The sequence below is a fragment of the Perca flavescens genome, chromosome 17 (assembly GCF_004354835.1).
Source record: "Perca flavescens isolate YP-PL-M2 chromosome 17, PFLA_1.0, whole genome shotgun sequence".
NCBI classification, from domain to species: Eukaryota; Metazoa; Chordata; class Actinopteri; order Perciformes; family Percidae; genus Perca; species Perca flavescens.
In genome coordinates this window covers 10395114-10417409 of record NC_041347.1, presented here as the reverse complement: position 1 = coordinate 10417409, position 22296 = coordinate 10395114, and the positions used below count along the sequence as shown (strand labels likewise).

Sequence of the window (22296 nt, the reverse complement as noted above, 5' to 3'; positions counted from 1 at the left end):
TTTTTGTTTCTTCTTTTTCTAAAACCAATAAAATGCTACACACTACTGCCATATGTTTTACCACCACAGTGTAACACACCGTGCTTTGAAAATTGATTATTGCTGTTTATCTGCTGTGTTAACATTAGTATCTAGGAGGCTCAACAAGAGGCTTCCAATTCTGACTGTAGGATGGAGGTCTCCGACGGACCACTGGAGGAGGAATCCCTTTACAGCATGCCCCCCCCCTTTGGCCAATGAGCTGGGACGCCATGCAGACACATGGGCCTCCCCAAAAATAACCTGCGACTACTGCACTGACAAATGTTGCTACTTGTACTGGTGACAGGTTCCCCTAGCTACTCGGCTCCATATTTTCCCGTAAACTTCAAGGTGAACTCCGTACGTTAAAACCGGGAAGGCTGGCCAGCTGCCTGTGTCCCAAGATTTCCCCAGGTGGCAGCCGCCGGAAGACCGGAATCTCCCTCTTTGAGCACAGGTGCACTCTGAGGATTTACCAGTCCTTCACAGGGGCCAGCTGGGTTTATTCTGAAGGTAAAACACACCGCCCCCCTAATTGAATTGTTGTTCAGTGTGCTGTTGACTGGCATCTGCCTCATCCTGTGTTTAGACTCCGAAAATCTCCGAGCTATTTTGGTTTAAATGTTAAATTGAATTATCATAACCTGCCTGGATGTGTGTTGCCCGCCTGGGTGCGTGGGCCCGTTCATCTGTGCGGGCCGTGAATGTTTGTTCTCTCGCTCAGCAAGTGTCCCATTTCTGATGATTATAGTTCTGTTTGTGTCATTTGATTAATGATTGTTGTGGCTGATCAAAATCATGATAACAATGGCACACAGAATGAGGGGAACTGCTTTTTTTTTTGTGTGTTGATTTTCTTCGTGTAAACTGACCTTTTGCTATTATTAGATATGACTCGGTGGGCTTGGAGCCCGTTTGCAAAGGATTAATGTACACAACAGCTGCAGCTTCATGGCGGCTGGAAGGGCATTGCTGCCTCTTAATTGCACTGATTTGAGTGTCAGTAGCATATGTGTACCCTATCTTATGTCTGTATTCAATAACTTGCTCATGCCTAGTGTCAAAAAGTTGTGCGAAGACTAAACGTCATTAAAGTGTTGGTCTGAGTTGGAGGCCTGCCCGTATCCCGTCCGTGTCGGTGCATGAACTTGATACCCTGTCGAGGCTACAGGAAGGCTGAAATTAGGCTGAAATAAAAAAACTATTTTTACCACATATCCCCTGCATTTAACTGCAGTCTGTGTACCCTGAATGTTCTATCTTTGCTCCAAATGTTTGACAAGTGTCATATTATAATGTGAGTTATATCTAAGGTGCATATCAGTGTATGTTTTTATTAGCTCCTTTAGTGTATGTATCAGATATCGGTTAAATACGTGAAGGGATCAAAACAAAATTGGAGTAATTGACTTCTGACCATTAGTCATTTCTTCTTCAGTTACTGTAGTCATTTAAAGGCCTGTTAGACATGTCGGTGACTTAAAGGGCCATGCATGTTTTATCCTTAACCCTTGTGTTGCGCTCCTGTCGACCATGCTACTGTTTTTTTTCTGGGTTAAAATATAAATATGTAGTTTTTTGGTCGTCTTTTTCAACACTTGTCACTTTTTTCCGTCTTTTTTTGTCAATTTTCCCAAGTTTTTGTCTCTTCTTTTCAACTTTTCTTTCATCATTTTTTTTTCCAAATGCTCTAAAATTGAACTAAACACCCCAATTCAATGAAAGTAGTGAACTGATAATTGACTTGTGAAGAGCATTGTATGGAACCATCCACGTTAGTTTTTTTTTTTTTTGACAATTTGGTTGAAAGAAACCAAAATTTCCGAGGACAACAGGAGGGTTAAAAGAAGTATACGCAACTTTGATTATACTGTAGTTGCGTATACTTCATATAACTTCTTTCAGAGGCTGTAACTAATGATCAGGGATTAACCTGCCGATTAGTTTCTCAATAAATTGATAAATCGTTTGTATTATAAAATATCAGACGTGGACGTCTTAATTGTTTGCTTGACGGTCCAAAACGTAGTGCAAAGATATTTAGTTCCTTATCACAAAAAAAAAAAAATAGAAAAGAAGAATATCTTCACATTTAAGAAGGTACATTGTTGCGGGAAAAAAATGTCATTGATCACTCAAAATGAAATTATTGTTGCTATTCGTTTTCTGTTGCTCCACTAATTGGTTAATTGACATTGTTTCAGTTCTACTGCTTGTCATACCATTATGTCCTATCTTCCATACATATTTCCACAGCATGCAGGAGAGCAACATTGACCAGCCGCCATCACTGTCTCAGCTCTTAAGAGAGAGCTACCTGGCAGAGGCCAGGGCCCAGCAGCGCCACAGTGAGATGAGCTGCTCGGACGCTTCTTCCTCACGCCTTCAGATCTACAGGTCACTCAAAGGCAAGGCGGAGGACTCTGTGGGCCACAGTGATCCCCAGTTCCCAGACCTCTCGGCCTTCCTCAGCCAAGAGGAGCTGGATAAGAGTGTGAACCTGGCCCGCCAGGCCATCGGACATGAGCCTCGGGAAGAGAGGGCAGAGGTCAAGGCCTCTGTCGAACCATCAACCCCCTCCAACATCTCCTCCGTCTCTTCCTCTGAACCCCTATCTGTTCCCTTTGCCAACCCCTCTCCTGCTCTTTTTGCCGCCCCCTCCACTGTGCCCTTCAGCCAGCCAGCCCCTGAACTCCAAGAGCTGCCAGCAACGCACACGACGCTCACATCAGACGGAAAGATGCACAAAGCATCCGCACGGCAGGAACGCATGATCGGGGACACGAGGGACTCCGGCGAGGGATTCAATGACTTTGACAGGTCGGCGAGGAATGCCCCGTATGGTCCGGAGACCCAGTCCAAGAAGGAGTTCCTCAACAAGGCAGCAGACTTCATTGAGGAGCTCTCCGCTCTCTTCAAGGCCAACAGCTCCAAACGGGTACGACCGAGAGGGTGCAAATCCCACAGGACAAGGAACCAGAACAAGAGCCAGAACGATGGGACAGTGTATCCCGTCGGCCCAGACAACAGGGAGCGCTCTGCCATGCCTGTGGAGGTGGAAAAGGAGAGACCCAGCCCTGCTGTTAGCCACCAACCACAGGCCCAGCTGGACTCTGGGATTGGGCATGTGGGGTTTCAGGACAGCAGGATTACTGAGCAGCAGTACGACTGTGTTTCCCAGGAGGTGGAAGAGGAGGAGGCTGAAAGCTGTGCCCTGACAGACACTCCATACCCAGCAGAGCCTGCGTGTGAGCCTCCTTGTTTCATCCAGAAACTGAAAAGCAGGGAGGTTCCAGAGGGCAGCAAGGTCCAGTTGGACTGCATTGTAAGAGGACTCCCTGTGCCTGAAGTCCGGTAAGGCAAACAAGTGCTGATATTTCTTTCTTTCTTAGTTTGCAGGAGGTACAGCAAGACTTTCTGCTTCCATGCTCTTTCAAAATGAGTACATTTGTCTCAAAAAATTTGTAGAAAAGCCAATGTGCTGTGGGGTAGTCAGTGGAGATTTCACAGTGTACTTAAGGACCTGGATCCGTTCGGATTTCCTTTTTGTTTGGGGAAGATTTTATGAGAACAAGAACAAGTTTAGGGTTAGGAATCACAGCAAGGAATGGTGACATGACAGGATTTTTACCCAGCGATGGAATGTAACTAAGTAAATTTACTCATGTTCTGTATTTCATTACAAATTTGGGGTATTTGTACTTTATGTATTTCCATTTTATGTTTCTTTGTACTTCTACTCCACCACATTTCAGAGAGAACTGTTGTACTGCTTACTCCACTGCATTTATTTGACAGCTTTAGTTACTAGTTACTTTACATATTAAGATTTTACAAACAAAACATATGATGATCTTTGAATATATAATGCATATTCATCCAACTGTGTATATATAAGTCTACTAACTAGACAAATAACTTCAACAGTAAAACAAAAACACATTAATACATCAGTAATCATTTATCCAATTATAAAATATCTAATAGTTTAACACTCACAATGTTATTTTTCTGAATTAATACTTTTATTTTTCATGCTGTAGGCACATTTTGCTCATACCACTCATACATTTTCAACACAGGACTTTAACTTGTAATGGTGTACTTATGTTTCACAGTATTGCAATTTTTACATTTATTGCTTGCTGACATAGAAAATTCACTTTATATGATGTGTCATATATGTATATGCATATATGAAGATGAAAGCATTTTAGAACAGTATTGCCCTACACAGAAATACCAGAGCCCAATATTACCTTCCAATATTGACTTAATACATTTACTGGTATTGCCACCTATGTCTGCTAATATGTAACAAGAAATTGCAGTAGACTAAGTGCCAAAGATATGTTTGAGGTAATGACAGTGTTACTGTCAGTCTGTCCACCAGAGAACACCAATGAGTTTATGTTTTAACTGTAAAATGTCCCACTTAGCATCTATCTTCTTCTATATCCTTAAATAACCAAATTAAGGCATCTAGAAAAACAAATGGTGTGTTTCTTATGCGTTTAATTTCAAATATACAGTATATATTGGCCAATTTATTTTTATAAGAGTTTTTAACTCTCAAATATTCATATGGGTATCCATCAAAATGTATACATATCATTCAGCCATGTCTGTGCCTGGGCCTCAGACAATCTGAGCAATTACAAAGTGTTAGTTAAGATCAATGTTTTTTTCTTTCTTGGGGGATCCAGACAGAAGTGACATGTGATGATAGCCAACAGCTGTGTGTGTGTGTGTGTGTGTGTGTGTGTGTGTGTGTGTGTGTGTGTGTGTGTGTGTGTGTGTGTGTGTGTGTGTGTGTGTGTGTGTGTGTGTGTGTGAGATGTCTGGGACAAATGATAATCACGTTTGGCTTTCTATCATTCTTAAGGAGAATATAATCCAATTGTAATGAGGGTGCTATAATTCATGACCATTTACAGTCAAAGAGAGGAGAGGAATTTACACCAATCATTGTATTCAATGCCTTTGGTATCGGAGTAAAGCAGAATACATTTTAAGGACTAACGTGATGGTACTTAACCAATTTACACTCTTTTTAATGTGTTGTGCTTTTGTTCATGGCACTTTTGTTAGATATGTTTTATGATTATGTTTTAAAACCCCGGCTGGACTCCCTGGACAACCAAGCCTTAAATCTAAGTGAAGCTGAGGTTTCAGACTATAGGGGGCATGGGCTTGTTGGTCCTACTGAACATTGTTGAGCCACTAACATAAACGTGTCCATGAAGAATGTAGCTCTCTGCCATTTTTAGACTGAACTGGCACTGGGAGCCGTAGTCCCATCTGATAATGGAACCTACTGAGCTGTTGACAGAAGCGTGAAGAGTTGGGTAAGATGAGTCATACCGTTTCTTTATATGGTTGGTTTGTTTGGTCTCAGTTTCTTACAAAAGTACAAGTCTGAAGATTTGAGTTCTGTTTCAGTGGTTTCTACTTAAAGAGTATTTGATTTTTATTAACATAAGACCTTTTTCATTGACTTTAATGGGATGTTTGGGTTTGGTTCTCCTGCAGCAACTGGTTTAGTGAGTATGACTTTAGGAGTCAAAATAGAGTTGTCAGGTTCATCTTTCCCATCAGTTTGCAGTGGTCTCTGGTGTATCATTGTGTGTATACAGGGTCTATGTTTAGCATTATGAGTATGTGATTGGGTCAGCCAGTCAGAGCTCCCAGGCTCCAGAGGGAATCTCCTCTCTGGTTCTGAAGTCCAGAGGTAAAATAGCCCTGACAGGTGCAGCGAGCGGGGTCTTTGCCTCACAGATCAGCCACCTCCTCTACTACTCATGCTTTCAATTTAGACCCTTACTCATTAGAAATGACATAGCCTATCCTCAGGCAGAACACTGACAGCACATTCCAGCGAGTGTATCGGGTACAGATCTTCAGTGCAGCTTCGTGTTTTCACTGGAAACTACACAAGGATTTTGTTTTTAAATACCAAAAGCTTAAATGAATTCCTTTCCGTAGATAGTTGAGAAGCAATGGGGCGCTTAGTTTGTTTTTTTGGAATGAGTTTTGCTTTTTGGAACACTTTCTGTTTGTTGTTGTTGAAGTCCGGAGTTCGGGACATATTCAGCTAATAGTGTAATTGGCTGCGTATGTATTTGAAAAAAAGTGTTATGTGATCCGTGAGCCTGGTGAAAGCACTGGATGTGATTTACGATCGTATGATGACGTCCTGCCAGAGAGTAACGCATCACTTCATCCCTGTGTGTTTATTGGCTGGATTTTTATAAAGCATCAAGACCTCATCTGCTCAAAATAGATGTGCTTTGACGTAAAGCGGCTGCATATGTTGCTTGGCAGGACAGAAAAAAACATAGGTTTACTATATATATAGAGAGAGAGTTCTACAATGAATAATAATAAATAGACTGTTGCCAACTGCAACGCTAATGTACTGGATGCAACTAATGCATGGTATGTAATATTAGCCAGGGTGGATGTTTTTCTTGTCATTTATCATGTTTTATATGAATTACGCCCATTTATTTATTAATTTGACAGCATGAAATTATAGATTACAATATTGATTATTGGCTGTAGGGCGCTGACCTGATGTAAGGGGATCTATGATGCATTTCATCTCCCCATTTTTCCCTTCAATAACAGAGGCAACAATAAAACTTTAATTTGATAGTAAAAGTTTTTGATCACTAGGTGCCTAGTGATCAATTGTTTTGTGCTCCTCGTCTTCATAACATCAACAGGGCTTTGCTTTGTGTCTACAGTGACAGGGATAGGGCTTGCACATCAAAACATTTTTCTCTTGGCCTGCATAACTCTACTGAATGGCACCAAGCCAGAGGCACTATTAGGGAAATAGGAAAGCCATCACGTGGTACCAGCCTCATAGAAATGGTGTCAGAAGGTTAGTGTGCTCATATTATGCTTTTTGGCTTTTTCCCTTACCTTTATTGTGTTATATATCTTTTCTGTGCACATTATAGGTTTACAAAGTTAAAAAGCCCAAAGTCCACCTCAAAGGGATTTACCATCTCCAACAGAAAACACTGTTCACAAACTGCTCCAAACAGCTCTGTTGTAGTCCAGCCTTTACTTCCGTGACGAACGTTCGTTACTTTGTAACACCTGTTATAATGCTCGCCTAGCTGCTAGCATGGCACGCCCTCAGACTCTGCTTCTGACTGGCTAGCAGTCCTTACCTAGGTACTGCGCATGTCCGACTCCCAACAAAGATGGAACAGAAGTGAGATGCCTCACTCTGTAGCTAAAACAGAGAGCTCAACATACAGGGTGAAAAGAGGAGCTGCAGTTTTTTTTAAATTAAACCATGTAAACCTATTCTGATATAACATCTAAATACAATTATGAACCTGAAAATGAGCAGAATATGACCACTTTAATAGAAGGAAAAAGACAACTGTGTAAAGATGGGGTTTTAAATAACAAAGCAAGGGCAGGAGGGTTTGAGAATATCCTTCTCTAATAATAGTTAAGTCACACTGTGGAAGTGGAAATACTTGCTGATAATAAAATAATAAGTAATGTTACAGACATGACAAATCAACGGAAAGCTGTCATTGAGGGTTTAATGGAATATGAAATGATGTGAATTACAGCTGGGCAATATATCGATATTATATCAATATCGTGATAAGAGACTACATATCGTCTTAGATTTTGGAATATCGTAATATGGCATAAGTGTTTTCTTTTCCTGGTTTTAAAGGCTGCATTACAGTAAAGTGATGTCATTCTCTGAACTTACCAGACTGTTGTAACTGTTCTATTATTTGCCTTTACCCACTTAGTCATTATATCCACATTACTGATTATTATTTATCAAAAATCTGATTGTGTAAATATTTTGTGAAAGCACCAAAAGTCAACACTACAGTATCGTTGCGGTATCGATATCGAGGTATTTGGTCAAAAATATTGTGATATTTGATTTTCTCCATATCGCCCAGCCCTAATGTGAATTATAAACTTTGGCCTTCAATGACCGTTCCATTAAAGGTGCCCTGTGGGGTTTATGTTTACATTCATTGTTTCTCACCAAAACACACTGTGTGTAACCTTAAGGTCTTAACAAATGCATATCCTTCCTTATAAAATATTTGCAAAGCTGACTTTTTTAATATGTCAAATTATGCATGGTTTACATCAGTGTTTACCTAGAAGTCTTTTTCTCTACTCCATCTCTTTTTCTCAAAAACTCCATATGGTACCTTTTTAAAGCTAATAAGTACACAATTTACACAAAGGTGAATTCCTCCAACATATTTACATATTGAACATGCTTTAACTAATAACGGGAAATTGTTGAAAATATAATTTTAGAAAATCCAAGCACTTGAAGTTTACTATGCTAAGGTGTCCTGAGCACTTTGATGTATATATGTTTAATCATAGGTGGTTTTGTGAGGGCAAGGAGCTGGAGAACAGCCCTGACATTCAGATCATCACCAACGGCGAGCTGCACTCTCTGATCATCGCAGAGGCCTTCGAGGAAGATACTGGACGCTACTCTTGCTTCGCATCTAATTTCTACGGCACTGACTCCACGTCAGCTGAGATCTATGTCGAAGGTGATTCCTGTGTTTCTTTGTTATTGACACTTTTACAGTTCAGGGAAACACTGTTGGTGATACAGTGTGTGCCCCTTTTTTTTTTCATCAAACCGACAGGTGCCTCCTCTTCGGATTCTGAGGGGGAACAGCACATTGAACATGTAGCCCAGTGAGTTTCTACAGTATTTTCATTAAGAGCCATGTCCAAAAATAACTTAAGTGGACCTTAAGCTACCTTATCGCAACACTAAATGACTTTCTTCCTTCTGTGATTTTTTTCAAAGGTTGCAGAGGAAACTTTTACCTCCAACATCGAGCCAAACTCTCTCTGCAGAAGAGGAAGACTCTCCGTCATCCCTACCTGCAGCGGCCACCGAGGAGCCAGCAGAGCAGCTCTCCTCTGCACCAACTAACCAAATAAGCCCAGAACCTCTTCTACCTGTTCGGACATCAGCCACCATACTTCCAGCCCCCGAGCCCTCTCAAACATCCCCTGCTCAGGAGGAGGCAACAGCGTCACCTGTGCAGGTGTTTCCTACGTTGTCACCAGGCGATACAGAACTTTCAGAAGCCCAGGAGGTGTCGACATCTGTCACATCCACACCGCTGCCGGTGCAGACAGCTGCAGCCACAGCTCCATCACTGCCTCTAAACTCAGTGGTCTCCTCTGTGCTGCCGGTCCTGTCAGCCCCAACACAAACAGCCCAACCTGAGGTAGAAGAGCGGAAACACTGCTTTCCTCTATAATTGTTGTTCAGGGATACATTTTTTTTTGGGGGGTAGGCTTAATTAACATGTCCCCTGTGTGTTTTGTATATTCAGAGTCAAACCTCCAACCACAACTATCCCAACTATCCACAAGGGTTGAACGGCCAACCTATCATGGCTGCCCCTGTATTCACAAAGGTATAGTCATTCTCAAAAGGATGTATACTGCTGCTGTCGATTGGGTGTTTATTGATGCAACACACACACAAACACACACACACACACACTGTTTTGTCCCACCAGAGCCTGCAGGACCTCCTTGCGTCAGAGGGCCGGCTGGTGGTGCTAGAGTGCCGTGTGAATGGGGTGCCGTCACCTCGAGTGGACTGGTCCAGAGAGGGAAAAATCATAGAGGACTCTCCTGATTTCAGGATCCTGCAGAAAAGTAAGCTCTGCTGCTGCCCCGCCACTGTGGTATTATTGAAAGTGCAAATGTGCTTTATGTATTTTTTTTTTTTTTTTTTTGCAGAGCGTTGTGTCTTTGCTGCAGCCAGATTTGACCTGCCTTGTTTCATAAAGAATATGAGTTGTTAGAAAAATGAATTAATGAAGATTGTAAGACTTAATTGTATACTTTAGAGCCATCCAATTATATTTCCTGAGACCAAAAAACATAAAATCCTTTAACTTAAAACATTTTTTCAATCAAATCTTGTCCAAATGGGGGACATTTTATTAAACCGAAAAAGCTGAGAAATGTTGATATTGCTGTAAAAGATTTTCAAGTTATGTATGTGTTCACATGCATAAATGTATACGCTTTAAATACTGTAAATGGTATCCTCTTATAAAACAAAGTGTTACTATATACTAAATATATTTCTTAAAGGAAATTTGAAAAAAATGACAAATAAAAGTTATGTTGCAGCAACTGATCGTGGTACATGATCAGTGATCATTTTGGGTACTTGTTTCCATTTTAAAGCCCCAAGATCTCTAGTGGAATCAGGAACATTATAACTCACCATCAGTCAAAAACACACGCTACATGCTGTAGTTCAGTGGTTCTCAAATGTTTTTCAATAATGTACCCCTTTTGAATTGTTTCTTTAAGCCAAGTACCCCCTGACCAGTGCTAATCGTTTTTGGTAGAAAAAAGGTCTATATAAAGAGGTACAGCACTGTCAGCGATAGATTTTCTAAACAACAGCCTTGGAACTGAAAAAAACATTTAAATGCTAATGAGAAAAGGAGACAAAAACTGTAAAAAAGACAAAACCTTGGAAAAAGATGGTAGAAAGAAGGAAAGAAGTAGCCTAGGGCAAGAATAGTTTGAAAATAGTATCAAAAACTTCAAAAACAGTAACATAACTTGTTGGGTTTCTATTATAGAAACAAAGGCTGTTTCTCTTTTAGTGCGAGAAAAACACTTACACAAGCAACATTTCAGTCAATGCTGGATTATGGTTATACATGCATGCAAATCAATCTTTTCTGAAAATGCTGGACTCCGTATACCATGCAGCACTAACATTTGTAACAAATTCTAGTTTTCGTACTCATCACTGTAACTTGTATGAGAGTGTTAGTTGGCCTTCTTTGCACAATCGCAGGTTGGAGCATTGGTATATTAAAGTCACTACCGGGAAGTGTAATCTTCGATCATATGGGCAAATCATGTATGACATTCCCCGAACCCAAACTGTTTTCGGTAAAAGTGCCTTTAAATTTTTTGCACTGTCATCCTGGTATAAACTGCAGAAGTATCTTAAAATAGATTACCTTCCAACATTGATACAGTTTAAATTTAGGATAAAGGATTATTTGAGTACTAAATGCACATGTGCTGCTATTGAGCGATGATGGTGATTATGTGGAGATGATGTTAATTTGCCAACTGTTTTCTTTTTCTGTTGTCTGTTTTTGTTGTATATTTTTAATATGGAACTTTTGTACTGCTGTCTTGGCCAGGATTCTCTTGAAAAAGAGATTCTGAATCTCAATGGGATTTCTCCTGGTTAAATAAAGGTTAATAAAAATAATTAAAAAAACTTCATAACTTTTAAAAAGTAGGACAGCAGAAGGAAGGAAGGCAAGAATAGGTCCAAAGAAGGCAAATGTCACAAATGTCACATTTTTGGTCGAAAAAAAAGTCTACATAAAGAGGACCAATGTTCTGGACAACAGCCTTGTAACTATTAAACATTTTGTTAAATATCTCACGTACCCCTTGCAGTCCTCCAAAGTAGCCCTAGGGGTACACGTACCCCCGTTTGAGAAACACTGTTGTAGTGTGTACATATTCATCTGCTGAAGTGTTTACAGTCCTTGGCGAAGGCTTCTGTTCTTCTTCTGTACATAAGCCAGAGCTGCTTTTCCCTGACTCTGGACCATATAAGGTAGTCTCTCATCCTGTATCAAACCACCATGGCAGATCACTTCAACCTGCCTTTGCTGCAGATAGACTCTCAGCCCCAGTGACACAAAGAAACCTTCACTGCTGCATCTGAAACACAAGTCATGTATTTTTCCTCGGTATATTAAGATTCTCTAGTTGAGAAGTTAATATGATGCGGTCATACCAAACCAACGTTATCATGTGAGTATCACTATTTTTATTTATTTTTTTACCTCTAGAGGAAATATGCACTCTGGTCATTGCGGAGGTCTTTCCTGAAGATTCGGGGATGTTTACTTGCACAGCAAGCAACAAGTATGGAACCGTGTCCAGCGCTGCTACACTGAGGGTCAAAGGTAACACTTCTGTTTCACTTTCATCATGTATTCTTGTAAAAGTACATGGAAAATCTTGCTATCTATCTCTCTGATTCTCATCAGGCAATGGCAGCAACAACAACCACGTGAGGCCTTTCAGCAGTTTGACAGTGGAGCCCAATCGAATCCAAGAACCTTCATCAGCTCCCACAGTAAACCCCCAGCCGGGGGTTACTGTGACCAACAGCATCAAGCCCCACTCCAGCACCATTCGCCTAGAGCCGCTCGTCTCTAGCACCTTACGCTTGGACCCCTTGAACACCAGCACCCTCCGTCTGGACCCCCATGGCTCCAGCATGTTGCGTCCAGACCCCCTCCGCACCAGTCTACCCAGTCTGGAACCCTCCAGCCTGAGCAGCGGCGGCTCCTGCCTCAACTCTCGCAGCACCAGCTCCCCGAACTTAGATCCTCTCTACCTCCACCAGAACCCTCTTGGATCCGGTGGAGCACGTCCAGAACCACTGAGCGGCGGACAGGTGCTCTCATACCTAAAACCCTTCACTTCTCAATGTGTGGTTGTGACTTCAGCTGAACAGGAAGTGTCCACACCTTCAGTGACGTCGCCCGACACAAGCCCAAAAGTTAAGGGGACCACAAACCATCAGAATGGGAGCCTCATTGTGGTGCCTCTCCCTGATCCCCCTCCTAACTCCTGCCTAAAGACAGGCGCCCAGACAAACCACAAAGTCCCACGCACCGGCTCCAGAGTCGGCCTGCGTGTGCACTTCAAACTGCCTGAGGATGAGGAGGATGTACAAAGTGACGTATCCAGTCAGTTTGACGAAGACACCAGCATGTCAGTCAACAAAGAACCACCACCAGTGCTGGCTAAACCTAAACTGTGAGTAGAGCGAATGCAAAAACCAGAACAAGCAGATGAGTCTCAGAAATGTCACAATTGCTAACAAGGCTGTCAGAATGGTCTCCTACAGTGTAGTGGAGGAAAATAGATTTTGTAGATGGGTTATCTAAACTGTGTCCGCAGTTTGTTCTGCATCAAAGTGAATTTGATGGGCTGTATTGAGAGGTGGGAGGTCCCTCCATCTCTGGCTCAACTAGCAGCTGTAATCAGTTGCGATTCATAAGTGAATGCATGCGGACTTTAAATGTGGACCTTCCGGCTTTCGAAAACAAAGGATGGCATTTTCTATTTGTAAGTGTACCTTTTAATTTTGTTAATGGAATATTTCAGACAATACTGTAAATGAAATCTTGCATGGTTTAATGAGCTGTTTACGACTGTTTTTGTACACCTCGGGCTTAAAACACAAATAAATATGACCATTTGTCCTGTATGTTTTTAATCAAATTGAATTTGCAGCAATTTGATGATGAATAAAAGAGAGCATCTTGTTTAGAATGAAAGCTGAAAGTGTCTAGAGCTTGGACAGTGTTTAGTTTGTAGGCTACTTGTTGGTAGTCCATAAAAGGGCAGAGTATTCTTCATGCTGACCTTGGCTCCTTCCTGCTGGGGTTTACAGCGTGGACTTAATTTATGAGAGCAGAGCACTGAGCTGCTCTCATTTTCACCATGTATAGTGTCATTTTTTTGGTTTGGCTTTAACTTTAGTTTTGATTTGATCAACAGGGACCCAGCCCAGCTCCAGCTTCTGCACAACCAGGTCCTCATGGAGCAGCAGCAGGACCCTGAGCCTCAGACCCACACCCAGCCCCAGCCCCAATTCCAGATCCAGATCCAGCCCGAGGTCCAAAGCTCCAATGAAGGTCCGCTGTGGTCACCCAGAATGCAACGTGAACCCCATCCGCCACCTTTCCAGCCCTACCTGAACACCACGGCGCCCCTGCAGCAGACGCCCCCCTCGGCACCTCCACTGACCACCGCTCCCCCTGCTCCCTCTCTGAGCTCTGCTCCAGCACTCGACACCGCCTTTTCACCTCGTCTCAACACTTCTCCTTTGAGCTCGCCTCCTTCGTTTCCTCAGCTAAAGACTTCCTCCCTGGTGACCTCCCCTCCACCTGCCCCACAGCTGAAAACCGCTCCTCCTCTCAGTATAGCTCCCGTGACCCAGATGAACACCATCCATGCCTCCCATCTCAACCTGTCCCCTGCAGCTCTGGCCAGAACTGCACCTACACCCCAATTTTACTCTCCACCTGCACCAAAGCTTAGCACAGCCCTTACAGAGCCAACCTCGGCCTCACAGCAGATCACATCTCCTGCTCCACTACTGAGAAGCACCCACGCCTCCCTCATGAACCTCACCGCCACCTCCCACGCCTTCAACTATGCCCGGCCTAAAGAGTTCATAGCCGCTCAGGCCTTCTCGCCAGTCAGGAGTCCTTCCCCAACCGAATCACCAGTCCCTCTGCTCCAAGAGCTGGCCGCTGAGCTCCACTCCTCTGCAGCCAGCTCTCCTACTCTCCCACCATTCTCCCCGCCACCCAGGATCTTCCCAACAAGGGTGCTCACATCTCCCACCAGCCCTCCTTCCCTTGTGTCCTCTCCCACACCGGTGTCTGCGTCATTCCTGAACAGCATGTTCGCCATTCGAGCCCAGTCGCCTCCCCAGGCCTCCTCTCCCACCTCCAGCAGCTCCACGCCAAGCCCCATTCAAAACCCGGTGGCGTTCCTAAGCTCTGTCCTGCCGTCCCTGACCCCGAGTCAGCCCACCAACTCAATGGGCCTGCCCAAGGGAGCTCCTTTGAGGTACGCCCACTCCGACGGACTACAATGCTCATGAGATTGCTGAACTGTCACATGCTCTAATGCATTTTTCCCTTCTGTATGTTCAGGCTAAAAAAGAACGTACCAAAGGCGCGCCTCCCGTCAACTGAAGACATTCGCGGAAGCAGAGAAATTCTCCTCCAAGACATTGAAAAAAAGCTTCGCTTTAAAGATGATACTGCACAGTTTGCACATCAACAGGTACTAAGTAGTCTCCAGCTCTGCAGCCCTCCTTGATTTCTCCTTTTGTGACTGCTTTAATCGCAGTGATGTAGTGGTGAATAGATATAATAATGCAAACTACTACTTGCATAAACAAAAGATATTTTCACAAGATAAAGCTCAGCCCAAAGGTGGGTCTGCTGGATTCTTTAAATATAAAGTGGATTTGAGCCTCCATTGCATCCCTGCTCAGTTAGATATTAGACTACTGTGTGAATATAAATGTCAATAAATGATCCGTTTGTTGACATGTAAGTATGTGATCACAAATCTTTAACTAACCAACTGTTGCAATCTATTTTTTATTTTTTATATTCTTTTTAGGATGAAGCTTACTGTATGTTAACCAATGACGATGTTCTCACTTGTCTCCAGGTTTTTACTAATGTATTCATTTTGAGATGAATACATAAGTAGATATTTTAAGGTATTTAAAAATGTGAAATGATAAAGGGACATGAAGTCACTCCCGATTGACTCAGAGGCAATGAGGCAACTCGCTTTGAATCAGCCTAGCATTAGCCGTCATTCCATCCCCAGTCATTCATTGCTGTGTGTTCATGTAGCTTAACAACATACACATGCCATTAACAATTAGCTTGTGCATTATTCCATGAGTGTATGTTTGTGTGTACAGTATGTGTGTCTTCGTTGGTGTTCATCATCCATCCCTATCGTCTCATAGAAGCTGAGTAATGAGGGGAAAACAGCGAGCAGACCCCTTGGACCAAACATTCCTGCTTCTGTCATTAACTATGATGAGGTACAAGGATCTTCCCGTCCCAAGCACTGCTTTGCTCGAAGCTGTATGGGTCATTAAAATGTTTCAGACCGAGATTTACGAGAGATACAAAACTTTATTGTCTAAATACCATGGTTAATTCATTTCTCTAATGAAGCAATTTAAGCTTGTGTACTAATATGTAACTTGCATTCATTAAGCTAATGAAATGTAACAACTGTACTGTGGTTTAGTGCTGTATTCTCCAGTTTTCAGTTAACTTATTTGACATTTTCCCAACTGAAGCTTGCAGCCCCCTTTCTTCTGTTTGCATTTCAGATTTTCCCAAAAGGCCAACATGACATAGTCCTTCTTTTTCACACTTCTGAAAGAAAAAAAAAAACAACAAAACTGCATACTGTCCTTAAATTTCACACATTAAGATTCTCCTGCTAGTTTTTGTCTTTCAACTCTGCAGCTCATCTTCCTCTGTTCTCTGTTTTACCTTCAGCCCTATTTTGTTTGGTTGGATGAGCAAAACGTTTTACCGACCGGGGAATGATACCGTCAGACAGATGCCACTGCATGAATCCTCATCATCGAGTGGTTTAAAGTCACAATCTGTACCTCTTTGTTTCGAGATTTGAGGCATAGTTTGTTACTTTAACACCACGGTTGCTTCATGATAAATAGATGCACGTTGTCTCATGTTTCGGAGTATTGCATACCTCTCCAAGAGCATTTGTTGCTTACCTGAGTGTGTTAAGACTGTGGCGATTCATTTTATGTGGTGGTTTTTACTATTTTTTTCTAGGAGTACAAAGTGTCCAATTTTGAGCAGAGACTTATGAGCGAGATCGAATTCCGTTTGGAGCGTACGCCGGTGGAGGAGTCGGACGATGAGGTGCAGCACGATGACGTCCCTACGGGAAGATGTATCGCACCCATATTTGACAAGAAACTGAAGAACTTCAGAGCCATGGAAGGCGTGCCCGTCACTTTCTCATGCAAAGTAGTGGGAATCCCTTTTCCAAAGGTGAGAGGTCGGCAACTGTGCTGCACAAATGTCCGCGTGATCTGTCCCTTTCAGTCCTCACATTTATCCTCCACGTCTGTGTCTCTCATCAGGTTTACTGGTTCAAGGATGGCAAGCAGGTCCTGAGGAAGAACACCCATTACAGGAAGATAAGAGAGGGGGATGGGACCTGTGCTCTACACATAGAGTCCACGACCAATGACGACGATGGCAACTACACCGTCATGGCAGCTAATCCACAGGTGATCCTTCACGCTCCCTGTTCGTGCTGTCAACGCCTCTTCACCAGCTGCAAAAACCTAATGTTTGATATTTAATGACCATCAGGGACGTATCAGCTGCTCGGGTCATTTGATAGTCCAAACGGGACCTCCCCGAAAGACACCTATTCACTCTCAGAGGTGAGCAGGACTGAGTGTGCAGTGTGATCTGCAGAGGTAAGAAGAATCCCTCTGCAGCATGAGGAACCAGCTAATTACTGATTGTCCTCCCTTTGTGATCATGTGTATCTAACTAAAATAGAAGGCGTCTTTGTCTGTCTATTTGTCTGTAATGCTACTAATAAATATGTCCCGTAGATCCAGTGGTGTAGTCTACGTGATACGCAGGGATACGCCGTATACCCTGTAAGAAAGCTCCAGGATGTCCATATACCCGCTTAAAAATGCCCAATGACACGCAGCGACATACTTTCCATTATATGTTTGATATATTTTGAATTGTCATCTGCGTTTTTCTTCTTCACATAGGCTAAATAAAGGTATTTCCCCCGTAAATTGGTGCATAAAAGTGTGATATGGCCCCCCCCCCCCCAAATGCAGATTCTGGCCAATATACAGTAGAGTATACCCACTACAATACATTAGACTACACCGCTGCGTAGATCTCAAGAGCTTGTACTCGATGCCGAACTTCACTGGGTCCTCAGCAATACACCCGCCAAGTGTGAAGTCGATCGGATGAACGGTAGTCAAGAAAATTGAAGGAAGGAAAGACGGACGGACCCACTATGTACACACTGTGCAGTTTATCGAGAGGCAACCACTGATAACTGTTACATCGCCGAACAGCATGCTTGGTAGAGCTCGCTCTCCGTCGCTCACTACAGTACTTTAAAAGGACAGATGAAGAAAGAGAGATCGGAGGTGTTACATTGTAGCAAACTCAAACATTTCAAGCATCAGCGATGTAACTTCCAGAATGGACGCTTCCCAAAAATAGCCTGGTCCCAAATAGCTAGCTGTTAGCAAATGACGCGTATACCCTAGCATTGCTAGGAGACGCAACTATGTCATGGCAGGTGTTGCTCAGGACTCAAGGGAAGGTGTCGATGTGAAGTCTTTTGGACGTGTGGTTCTCAAGAAAGCCGCGAGCAGCAAGCAACACCAAAGGCCAAGCAATCATTCCAAACAGGCTCTGCACTAGACTAAAAGGCTAACATACACTATGAGAAAGATGTCATGGATTAATGTCAAAGTGTGCATTTGTACCCCATAATATGCTCTGCTCACGTTTTACAGGGTGCGAGCCCGCATACAGGAAGTTGAAAGTGAGCAAACCGAGGAGCGCTTTTTTCGGCCTCACTTCCTCCAGGCTCCGGGGGACATGCTGGCTCACGAGGGAAGACTGTGTAGACTAGACTGTAAGGTAGGCAGCAGGTCCTGGCATGTGATACGAACATATTGCATTTTTGCACTTACCTTACTTTCAACGGTTGTTGTCTTCCAGGTGAGCGGCCTCCCCAACCCAGAGCTGATGTGGTTGGTCAGCGGGAGGCCAATCTATCCAGACCTTTACCACAAGATGTTGGTGCGGGAGAATGGCATCCATTCTCTGGTCATTGATCCTCTGACGCAGAATGACGCCGGCACATACACGTGCATTGCAAGCAACAAAGCAGGGCAGAGCTCCTTTAGTCTAGAGCTGAATGTTGTGGGTAAGGACTGGATACAATCAACGGAAAGGAATTAATGACTCGTGGGCGCCCGGATAGCTCAGTTGGTAGAGCGGGCGCCCATATATAGAGGTTTACTCCTTAACGCAGCGGGCCTGGGTTAGACTCCGACCTGCGGCCCTTAGCTGCATGTCGTTCCCCCCTCTCTCTCCCCTTTCATGTCTTCTGCTGTCCTATCCAAACACATAATCTTAAAAAAAATAAAATAAAGGAATTAACCACTCGTATGCAAAACAGTTGAATACTTTAGTGTGATGTCCCACGGCCTGTTTGAAAGTTCCAGTAATCCAAATCATGTCCACTTTAGAGAAAGAGATGAAGCACCCTCCCCAGTTTGTGGAGAAGCTGCAGAACATGGGTATTCCGGAGGGGACTCCAGTCAGGCTGGAGTGTCGGGTGGTGGGTATGCCCCCTCCAGTCATCTTCTGGAAGAAAGACAATGACACCATTCCTAAAACTAAGGACAGAATCAGGTCGGTAGGAGTTCTCAGCCTCTCCTTGTAGCTGTTTCACTACCGTGTATTGCAACTTAAAAGTCTCAAATGAATGAATTCTCCGTGATCTGTTCATTTCAGCGTGACCCAGGATGCAACAGGATATGTGTGTCTCCTTATCCAGCCAACAACAAAGGACGATGCTGGCTGGTACACGGTGTCAGCAAAAAACGAGGCTGGAATTGTATCCTGCACCTGCAGGCTTGATATCTATGGTGAATATTCTGTGTAGCTGTGTAACTATTAGCTTTGTTAAGAAATGTGGCACGTTTGTTTTAGCTTGTCACTCTAAAGTAGTAATACGAGCTATCTGCTGCGCCTTCAGCACAGTGGCATCAGAGCATCCCTGCACCCATGAAAAAGGCTCCGCGCACAGGCAGCCGTTACGCAGCTCTGACGGGCCAGGGCCTCGACATCAAGTCAGCGTTCCCCACGTCGGAGACCAACCCCATCCTGTTCTCCAGCTCCCCTCCTGAGGTCATGCTGGAGAGCGAGGAGCTGTGAAACGGCAGCATGGTGACAGTCCGAGTTCTCCCGGCACACACTAAGACTTGCCTCAGGTCCAAACAGTAGAGGGCTAAAAAGGAGGAAGATGATCTGAACCGATTGCCGATGTGAATTGTGTGATGCATTTGAAGTGATAGAATGGCAAAGAGTTATTGTGTTAAAGCTATCAGCACCGATAGTGGGTTTGTCACCATTCCTATTTACTCAAGTCATATGACAGAAAAACTGATTTGCAAAGTCTTAGCTCATGAGCCATCATTGGAGTTTTTTTTATTTTTATTTTACATCAAATTTAGCTACAATAGTGAGGGTGTTGCTGAATGTTGGTGAAAACATCTGTTCTTAATTGTTAGTCCTATTCTCAAAGTGGGACAAGTACTGCTTATTCTTATTGCAAATCATATATATACCTGTATCGGTAGTAATAGATTCTTTTAAAGTTTATATAAAAAGCAGTTTTAAGTTATTGTTTGTTAATAACCAGAGATAGTTTAGAGTATATTAAAGGACATTTGAATGTGCCATTAAGAGCAGTTTATTTAAATGGCCCCAGCCACGTGGGATTTTTTCCCCATTTACCTAGATCATTTCTTGACGTTCATCACTGGTTCATATTTTATTGCACCATGTTTTTTCATGTGCATGCATGCCAACAAGATGCAATATTGTACAACTTAACAAACACGCTGTGTCTGCACACAGTCATAATACTAATATGTTAGTTAGGTGTCTCTCATTCATGGTTAATAGTTGCTTTCAGGAGATTTCATTCCTCTGTTATTGACAAAGATGTATCTCGATTGTATCTGCAGTTCGAGATGTATTACCTGAGGAATGAATCCGATGAGACTAAAAGCTCTTTGTTTTGACCCTTGGCTTTGCTTTAACACCAACAAGTCCAATGTACCCTACAGAGGTTAATAATGAACTTTGATTAAGATCAATTTGAGTTGTTTTGAAAACCTATTGAAGAAAAGCACATACTCAACTGACGTAAAGTTGCACATTGTAAAATAGTTTTGTCCTCAGAATAAAGTTATATTTATTCAAATGAGTGATGTGTTTACTTTGCTGGAACGGGTGGTTATAATTCTGCATGCTGCTTAGACAGCACCTGAAATCATTCTGCTCTACATGAAGTTCAGAGTGTCTCATTTCTTTACTCTTTTTCAGAATTTTATGCAGAGTATATTAAAATAGGTTAACGGGTAGTTTGCCTTGACATTAATGTGAGTTAGAATCTAAATGTCTGCTGTTATTACTGAGAGCTCAGTTTGACTATATGCTGTAATCGGAGCCATATTAGCTTACACTGATGTCAAAATCAAAACGAATAGGAACGCTCTGAAGCCAATTAACCATTGCTAATCAGTCCAATTAGATGGGAAGAGAGTTCAAATAGGCATAAAATTACATTCACCTTACGTGACCTAATTATACTCCGAGCCTCATCCGACCAGCTGTCAGGCCTACTTGTTAACTGGGTGCTGTAGTGTTGCTAAGTAGTAAATATCTCTGGGCTCTGAATGAGTTGGGGTTTTGGTTTAGAAAATCCAATGTTTTGCATTTTTCTTTCTTTAATTTATTCCACTCATAGCTCACTTGTACTGAATATTGCTGTGATGTTTTACATTCAGATTTTTAAGTGTAATGGGCTGCATTTGTACTTAACTTGATTACTGCAGTATCAACACAATCATAACGGTGATGTTTTATGTTCGTTACAAAGCCAGCAATCAAATTCCACACATTGGAAACCAAAAGTAGTGGCACACTTGTGATGCGTTTCTCTATCCTCGTTAAGTATGATCTTATTCACACTGCTCCTTTAAATTAATCCCGTAACAATAATGGGATTTATCAAGTCAAAGCACACATGCAGAGGGAATCCTTTCTTATACTTTCTCCTGTACGGAAACATACGCTTTGTGTCCTAATCTCCATTTCTCCATAAGGAGAGCTGGATTTATGAGGGTACATGTTTCTGTCAGAGCAGACGGGTCACCCCTCAGTTGTGACATATGGCTTTTGACAGAGAGCATGGCTCGGCCATCGGTGCTCAGACGAGCCAATCGTGAGGGGTTGTGGAAAAAAAGAAGAAGGAAAAAAACAAGGGTGGAAGACACGGAAGGGCCGGGCCACGTCTGAGACAAGGCCCTCAGACAAGACAAGCAGCAGCTGGCAAACTACATCAATCTGTAATCAATGAACCAACTGGTAGATGGGATTATATGCCTAATTGCACAGCTAACCAGTCCATCCCAAAATAACCAGACAGCATCAGCTTGTGTCCATGACCCAATACCAGAGACGAGGCCTCCGACAGTGATTAATCATTCATAACCTGCCTCTACACCCAAGCTTTGAGTGTGTCAGTGCACAGGGACAGGAGCTGACAAAGGACGACACCAGGAAACGAAGAGGCATTCAGATCCTTTACTTAAATAAAAGTACCAATACCATTGTGTAAAACTACTACATTATAAGTCCTGCATTCACATTTTACTTAAGTTACAAGTACTGAAGTAACGTTATCACTCAAAATGCATGTAAGTATCAAAAGTACTGTACTCATTATGCAGTATGGGTCCTTTTTACAGTGCAAAATGTTCACATT

The 22296-nt window shown here is 42.8% G+C and overlaps 1 protein-coding gene across 4 annotated transcripts; it reads left to right on the top strand.

The window, feature by feature from the left end:
- Nucleotides 1-255: 255 nt before the first annotated feature.
- On the top strand, nucleotides 256-20730 carry mypn (myopalladin). Of its 4 annotated transcripts, XM_028602929.1 has the most exons (20): nucleotides 256-534; nucleotides 2278-3375; nucleotides 8419-8594; nucleotides 8694-8745; nucleotides 8861-9290; nucleotides 9399-9482; nucleotides 9588-9729; nucleotides 11922-12038; nucleotides 12123-12900; nucleotides 13648-14727; nucleotides 14814-14946; nucleotides 15653-15730; nucleotides 16503-16724; nucleotides 16817-16966; nucleotides 17052-17125; nucleotides 18245-18371; nucleotides 18453-18660; nucleotides 18986-19151; nucleotides 19254-19387; nucleotides 19498-20730. In XM_028602929.1, the coding sequence occupies exons 2-20, from the start codon at nucleotides 2279-2281 to the stop codon at nucleotides 19674-19676; spliced, it is 5427 nt and encodes a 1808-aa protein (XP_028458730.1). In that variant the 5' UTR covers nucleotides 256-534; nucleotide 2278; the 3' UTR covers nucleotides 19677-20730. The 4 variants fall into 4 exon arrangements, with proteins under 4 accessions (XP_028458730.1, XP_028458731.1, XP_028458732.1 ...); XM_028602930.1 differs by lacking the exon at nucleotides 15653-15730; XM_028602931.1 differs by lacking the exons at nucleotides 256-534; nucleotides 2278-3375; nucleotides 8419-8594; ... (2 more) ...; nucleotides 9399-9482; nucleotides 9588-9729 and adding an exon at nucleotides 11684-11819 and having other exon boundaries at nucleotides 19498-20357.
- The last annotated feature ends 1566 nt before the right edge of the window (nucleotides 20731-22296 follow it).

Excerpts from the sequence above, each read along its gene's own strand:
- mypn (XM_028602929.1), top strand. The coding sequence starts at position 2,279 with ATGCAGGAGAGCAACATTGACCAGCCGCCATCACTGTCTCAGCTCTTA. Across the intron at positions 3,376-8,418 it reads CTCCCTGTGCCTGAAGTCCG|GTGGTTTTGTGAGGGCAAGG; the intron begins GTAAGGCAAACA and ends GTTTAATCATAG. Across the intron at positions 19,388-19,497 it reads CTGCAGGCTTGATATCTATG|CACAGTGGCATCAGAGCATC; the intron begins GTGAATATTCTG and ends CTGCGCCTTCAG.